This window comes from Brassica oleracea, chromosome C7 (assembly GCF_000695525.1).
Source record: "Brassica oleracea var. oleracea cultivar TO1000 chromosome C7, BOL, whole genome shotgun sequence".
Taxonomy (NCBI): domain Eukaryota; kingdom Viridiplantae; phylum Streptophyta; class Magnoliopsida; order Brassicales; family Brassicaceae; genus Brassica; species Brassica oleracea.
The window spans coordinates 43,274,479-43,282,459 of NC_027754.1; the positions used below are offsets into that span (position 1 = coordinate 43,274,479).

General features: G+C 35.9%; 1 protein-coding gene across 1 annotated transcript; it reads left to right on the plus strand.

Moving 5' to 3' along the window:
• Positions 1–3,025: 3,025 nt before the first annotated feature.
• Positions 3,026–4,881, plus strand: LOC106303520 (dof zinc finger protein DOF4.6-like). Its single transcript, XM_013739782.1, has 2 exons — positions 3,026–3,310; positions 3,703–4,881. Exons 1-2 carry the CDS (start codon positions 3,287–3,289, stop codon positions 4,708–4,710), a joined length of 1,032 nt encoding a protein of 343 aa, XP_013595236.1. The 5' UTR covers positions 3,026–3,286; the 3' UTR covers positions 4,711–4,881.
• The last annotated feature ends 3,100 nt before the right edge of the window (positions 4,882–7,981 follow it).

Sequence of the window (7,981 nt, forward strand, 5' to 3'; positions counted from 1 at the left end):
TGGGATAGCGAGGGGTTGTATTTGTTAGTGGGGGATTGTAACTCGCTGAGTAATGCTAGATTACTCACTCCTCACTCGTTGTTGTTTTCAGGTGACCAGTAGTGAGCTTGTAGAAAGCGCGGGAGGCTAGGCTGGCTGGTGTAGATTTGCAAATTTTTGCTTAAGACGCTTTCAGACTATAAGTATGTACTTTCGCTTTCTTGGCATGCCACCACTTGTATAATATTTTGTGTATTATAAACCAGATATTATATAAGATAAATAAAGTGAATGTTTTGTGAAACTGCCTTGTTGTTCTGATATTAGCTTGTCCGAGCTAACACAACGTCAGATTGGAGTACGGGTTGAGAAGCCTTAGGCTTTGGTCTGACGGGACGTGTTAGTGGGCGGCCTGGCCTAGTTACGAATTGCACTTTTCGTGACCTTGGCCGGATCGGCCGTTAACCCGTCATGTAGCACTCCCGATCCTTGGTAGACGGTCGGCCGTCGGTCATGTTCTTGTTTGATTGTTGGCCGGTGGTTCGACCTATGCCTAGAACGGTTCGGGGGCGTTACAGAGCCAGCGAGTGCTTCCTCAATGTAAAGTCTCCATTAACCCGCGAAGCTCGGGAGACATAGGCGCAGATCTAAAAGGCTCTATATAAAAAAATATATACAATAAATTCTCTTTCGCAAAAAAAAAAAATATGTATATATAACAGACATCGTTTGCTGAGACGAAATGAGACTTACCGATGTCGTCGGACCATTCTCGAGGAATCCTCTCGAAATCAAAGTCTCCAACCGACGCCGAATTTATCTTGAAAACGAAAATCTTCTCCCTCCATTGATCATCCCTATTAAGAATTCCCTCGATAATACCACGACCACCTCGAGGAGGAAGAATCATCGTACCAGGGAGCCGTTGTTTCGCTTTATGGCAAATAATTGCCTTAACTCTCTGAGACCAAATTCGAGACCTTCTTCCTGAGCTCGAACCCAGCAACCTAAGAAGTAGCAGAAGAATTTAGGCGCCATCTGGGTAAACGCCCTCTTGATCTCAGCCAACACCTCGAGAAGGAAATGAGGAAGAGGGAACGATAAGCCGCCATCCTCGAAGTGAGACACGTAAGCTCCACAATACCCCGGCCTCACGTTTTCCGGAGTCTCGCCGCTCTCTGGGAGTTCGATTTCTACAATGTAATCGACTCCCCAAAGTTCGTAAATGGCATCGATATGTTTCCCTTTAAGAATCGTATTGAGATGAGGACCAAACTTTTCAACAGCCATGGCTCAGAACTGAGAAGAAGTATCACGAACGGGAGATGAAAAACCAAGAAGAAAACAGCGAAGAAAGAAGAAGGATCGAAGTGACGAAGGAGACGACTCACTCAGTAATAGATAATATATATATATAACAAAGGAAAACGGTTCCCGAGAACACTAAGATCTAACCGGCCACGAACTTTTGATCTCAACCACACGATCCTTAAATGGCCGACAAGTCAAATCAAGACGACGCGCGTGGCATCCCATTTCCCGAAAATCACGACACCACCAAGTAACGATCATTTCTCGCCTTTTCGTTTTCCCAATAAACCAAAAAAGGCTGGGGGACAAATGTTGGACCCAATTTTGGTCAATACCGAAATGGGCCACGATCCAAGACATGAGTCGAGACAGGCCGAGGCCCACAACGAGAGTCGAGCTCGAAGCAAGAGTCGCGGAGGTCGCAGAGATCATGTAACAAGAAGCTGAGATCGCAGAATTGCCACATGGATCTCGGGGTCGACTTGCTATGAAGGAAGGAGAAGAAACATGGAAGATGACACATTGAAAACCTTAGAGAGAGCTACACATTCACATCGATCTTATTGTCTTCCTACTTTTAGATTCTTCCTTTATCGATCTCCTTTGTATCACTCGATCTAGTTCAATTCATTGTATTCGACCCCAGTTATCAATAAAATTTATTTTTGCCTACCGGAAACTATTTAAACATCGTTGTGTTCTAAAGATATCGTTGCATACATCATTTGTTTTCCCTCGATCAATCCTAATCACTATCAAATAGTTTGTGCAGAATTTAGGTTCTACAAAGCTGAATATAGAACTTTTTGAATATATATACTTTAAATAATTTATAAAACGTTGATGATTAGTTTTTTTATTAACATAAATAAAATATTGAATATTAGAAAATGTCTAACTTTAACGATGAATTATGTAAGTTATCGCGTCTAGTGACGGAATTGCGATGAGTTTAGTATGAATTTGTTACAAAATGTCGATAAGTATTTTATTTTAGAAAATGTCGATAAGTACTGATTTATTCAGTAAAAGGCATCTTCAATCATTTCTTCGTGATGCATTAAAATGCACCATATCATCTATCTGTCCATATATTCAAGTATTATTATCCAAATAATGCAAACCAGGTGTTTTTCCTGCACCACACTAAGAAATTTTTTAAATTATTAAATTAATTTAAGTCTAACTTATTATAATTATTAAATTAATTGTAATAAATAAAAAGAAAAATGTATAGGTTAAATATTTAATCGTATGTCCATGATTTTGTGGTCAAGTTTTGGACCAATACAACAAGATATGGATTTATACACCTGCCTATACGTTCAAATTTTATCACGCGAAACTAAGTGGCATTACCTAAACATCTACATGGACATAAAACCATGTTTTCAGTTCATTTGCATACCAAAAAGATATATCCGTAATCTGTACCTCTTCTTAAAATTAATATGAACTCTTTTTTATAAATCTGAGATATCTCTTGATCAATTAAAAAATATTTAACCGTACGGACTTCCACCTAGTTTTAATTCTTCCATTTTTATATTTTTTTTTGTCACATAATCATTTCATTAAGTTTTAGTGTAAAAGTTCTCTATATATAAGTTTTTGATAAAAAAAAATAAAAATAAATAATAAAAAATAAAAAATAAATAAATATAAATATATATATATAAAAGCTCATACATGCATGCAATGTATTATATATGGCGTATTAGCTCATTTGATTATTTTCGGTAGGACAAAGATTCCCACTCAGAATGTTTTACTAATCTTATATTGTACAATTTCTCTCTCTCCTCTACCATAAAGCAGATGTGATCCGACAAGCACACAAAGAAGTTCCTCATTCAAAAAAGATTTCTCAGCCATCAAAATTTCCTTTCTCTTCATCCAACGAAAATAACCTTTTTTCTTCTTTGAAATCTTGCTAGAATTAAACTAAGAAAAGAAAATACCAGGTTTGTTTCTGCTTATCTGAGGAAGTTCATCAATGGATACGGCTCAGTGGCCACAGGTATACACAAACATATACATATTATATATGTATATATAACCATACCCTTATAACTCTGGTATTATAGATTGGATCATTTGATTCATATTAGGCTCAGTACCTGACATTAACTTAGAGTTTAAAGGTTTTGGATCTTCTTTTTATGTTTCTCTTTTCTTTTCTACATATTAAATATACGTTTTTTTTCACTTTACCCTTTGTCAGTTTGCTTTTTTCTTTTCATGTTTTTGGTTAAAGCCTTTCTCAAATTTCCCAATCATTTATATCTTGATGAAAAACTATTTATTCGTTCATAATGAAACACATATGTTAATTATGCCTTTACATATATAATATGCTTCTGTGCTAGTGGTTGGAAGAGTTGATTTTTTTTTTGTGATTTTGATGATCAGGAGATTGTAGTGAAGCCCTTGGAAGAAATAGTAACAAACACATGCCCAAAGCCGCAACCGTCCCAGCCGCAGCAGCCAACACCCGATGGGGCGGCGGGTGGAGTGGAAAGGAAGGCAAGGCCAGAAAAGGACCAAGCTATAAACTGTCCAAGATGTAACTCAACCAATACAAAGTTTTGTTACTATAACAATTATAGCTTGACGCAGCCAAGATTCTTCTGCAAAGGTTGTAGACGGTATTGGACTGAAGGCGGTTCGCTTAGGAATATCCCTGTTGGTGGTGGCTCAAGAAAGAACAAGAGATCTCACTCTTCTTCAATTTCTTCATCTGATATTGGTAACAATCACTCGGTTTCTACACAACCAGCTACAAAGAAGCATCGCTCTGATCAACATCACCACCACCTCATGAGCATGTCTCAACAAGGGTTGACCGGTCAAAACCCTAAATTCCTTGAGACCACTCAACAAGATCTCAATTTAGGTTTTCCACCACATGGGTTGATCAGGACCAACTTCACTGACCTTATCCACAACATTGGGAACAACAACAAGAGCACCAACAGTCTATTGCTTAGTTCTTCATGTTCTGCGACGTCAGATATGGCAACTTCCCCTCTGGATTTCATAAGAAACAACAATAGTAATAATGGGAATTCTTCATTCATGGGTTTTCCAGTTCATAATCAAGATCCAACATCAGGAGGGTTTTCGATGCAAGATCATTACAAGCCTTGTAACTCAAACACCACACTGCTAGGGTTTTCATTGGATCATCATCGTAATAATGATTTCCCCGGAGGATTTCAAGGAGGAGAGGGTGGTGATGATGTGAATGGAAGGCCCTTGTTTCCTTTTGAGGATTTGAAATTGCCAGTTTCTTCTTCATCAGCAACAAGTAATGTCGACATTAATGATCATCAGAAGCGAGCAAGTGGTGGTGATGCAGCTGCTACTTCTGGTGGGTATTGGACTGGGATGTTGAGTGGTGGTGGATCTTGGTGTTAATTTTTCTTAGTTTGATGATGAAGCTAGTATCATTAATGCTATTTATTTAATTAATTAATATCTTAATTTCACTTTGAACATTCGTATTGGTGGTTTTTTCTTCCTTTTTGTTAATTTTGGGTTAATTTGGATTTAAGGATGTTATTGGAAGCGCATGCATATATTGAATGACTTTAATTTGTTTTTAGTTTCATTATGGCTCGCTAACACAATTTATAAATGATACATTGGTTGGTCTTCTGATGTTCCTTCTCTAGTTGATTCTACGTTGTCAAGTCTTTGTCTACTAATAAATTCAGACGTTATAAACAAATGTGTGCGAAATGTTTTTGTGTTTATAGTGTGTATTGTGTAACTAATTATCTGCAGCAGCAGCATAGTATGTTTTGTTTGTTTTGGTCACGAAACGCATGGATGATATTAAATTATTAAGTAACAGAACCGGTATATATATATATATATATATATATTAAATTAAAAGCGACAGGTAAACTCTGAAGACTTTCACATGATCCACACTTATTTACTGCCAAAGACTGGTTAAAGCCCTACCATCCCAATTAACTAGTATAAACCATATTCCATTTGCTGAAAAAAAAAAACCATATTTCATTTAGTTTCCATCTAAGTTTAGCTAGTGATTCGTTCCTGACCACAAAACAATTGATTGGGTTTGTTTACGATAACTAGGTAAGCTACCAAATTAACCTGATGCGTTTTGATGTTGATGTCATGGACTTGTTCTGAATTGCTTTGGTTAGGAAAACAATTTGAAACGAAGATTAAGTATGTGTTAGACGACTACTTAGACAGGAGGCATTTTTAAATAGAAAAGAAAACAAATTGAAAATGAAGAGAGGGAAGAAGAATATTGTGAAAGACAAGTCACAAGCCTAAGGATTAAAGAAGGTGGGATCCACCAAAACATTCTCCTTGAAATCTGTGTGTTTGAAATTATACATCCCACCATGGTTTCAACTTCATCAATCTAGATCTTGACCCTTGTTGTTCTTTGTTTTTTTTTAATTAATTTGTTTAATATTTATAATTGGTTACACTGAAAGCACATAAAACTATTTTAAAATTTGTTGATAAAATTGTATTAGATTAAAGTTTTAAAGGATTAAATGTAATTATGGCGTTGATCAACACAGACATCAAGGTTAAAGAACTTAGGTGGTGTGGTAAGGTACTAAAAGAAAGAGGAAAAGAATCCGACCAACATTATATAATTTTGTCTAAAAGTGACAATGACTCGACCTTAAGAACACACTTCTACACTAAATTCGGTGTGTCCTGTGTTGAAGTATGGATGTAATCTTACGGATAAGTTCTAGTGGAGAATGGAACATGTATCTATTTTTTTAATAGATAGCAAGTTAAGCTTTCTCGCGAATTGTAGCTCAATAACTTCGAATCATAAACCCTCATCCGTAAAACTAGTTGAATATCTTTCTTAAACATTTTAGTTTTGGCCTTAATTCCGTAACTTTTAATCGTAACAAGATCTTCTCCACAAGTTGTATTGTTTTGAAATTCATTAATGCATCTAACATATTTGGCCAATTTCTCTATATTATTAGCATTACTTGAGAACTAGTGAAAGAGGGTTTGACTATTGGAGATGTCAAGTTAATTAAGTAGATGTCAAGTTTAGTTATAAATTTTAACTAATTGTATTTATGTCGTACTCTTAGGCACATTTTGAAGGTTAAGCACAGTTTGACTGTTTGTCATGTTTTTTTTCTTTGTGAGAGTTATATTTATGCTATTGTTAACTAATTGAAAGTTTATAACAACTGTAGATTTGTATGTCTACATATACATTATTTCGAAAATAGAAATCAAGTTGTTAGGCAAGTGGAGTATTATAATTTATAAGATGATAGATGACCCATGACAATACATTACATTAGGTAGAAGAATCTACAATAAAAGAGAATTATAGATTCCACTTCATGGAATGATAATAGGTAAGGGAAATTTTTGGTAACTATGAATTTTTGTCTGGTCGAACATGATTTTAAATTTCTAAGACTTACACTAAAGTAATCAACTTTTTCTGGTTTGGTGTGAAAAAGGATATAAAACGTTTTATTTTCCAAGCGTTACCATCTAAATCAATACGATACTGAAAAATTAAAATAGCAATTAAATATAATAAAATGGTTGATGGTTACATGATAGACAGACATGAAAAATCAGAAAGAAACGCAAAAAGAAACCTTCTCGAACTCTGACCGAACCCATTCTACTTTTTCTATTTTAGACAGGTTACGTTCTAGTTATGACCACGTATAATACAAAAATATTACTTGTATAAGCTTCAAAGCATAGCCAAAACGTAAATAAAATAAATAAAACAGATGTATTTAGAAACACAAAGATGGCAAATCAAGAACAACCAAATGCTTATAGTCATTCTCATGCCCGTCGACAACTGGTCAAATTTCAACTTTGAACTTATATATCTGGACAAATTATTTTGGTCAACTAGTAATCAATCAAAGATTAGTTACAACATAAATCATCAAACTTACTGATGGGTTGTTGATTTGCATATCATATCTCTTGGTAACCGCCCAAATCCATATTGGGCCGGCCCTTTGGAAAATCAAACGATCTCTTTCGCTAACTAGGACATTTATTATGCAAATCAAGCCTTTTTGAACGGATGCAAGAAAAAGCGAGGGAAAATTATTTAGACTTTGGTTTCTTCTGTATCACGTCTCCTGAGGCCAGAGAATACGCTTCGTCTTCAGGGGGGGTGGCGATTGCTGCTTCCGACTCCGCTCACTTGTCGCACTCCATAAAGTGCTATAAGATAGTACACCTGTTTCTAGGATTGAAGCAGAGATAAAAGTATATGCGTCTGAGAGAGGAACAAGACGCAGCTTATGGAGTAGCCCTTGAAGCCGATCAAGTATGCGCTTTCTCTCTTTTAGGAGTCAAAAGAATCGAGTTACTATTACCCTTAGTTTCTAAATTTCTGTATATTCTGTTTATAAGGCAAAGAAGAGGCAGAAACTGGCTGGAAGAGGAAGCGCGTTTAGAGAGAGAAGTTGCTGCGAGGCAATGCAAAGAGGAAGGAGAAGCTCGGGAGAGAGAGATCAGAGCGAGAAGCTCGGGGACAAAAGAATGTTCCATATACACATCTAGTTGTATAATCTCTCGAATATTCGTATACATATGCATGTTAACCATCTTCACCAAAGATTTATTTTAAATTATTTCTTACTAAAAAAATTGATTGAGTTGATTATTAATCTCT

Bases quoted from the DNA above. Each gene is read 5' to 3' on its own strand.
- LOC106303520 (XM_013739782.1), top strand. From the start codon at position 3,287: ATGGATACGGCTCAGTGGCCACAG. The intron at 3,311-3,702 runs GTATACACAAAC...TTTGATGATCAG, and splicing joins ATACGGCTCAGTGGCCACAG to GAGATTGTAGTGAAGCCCTT.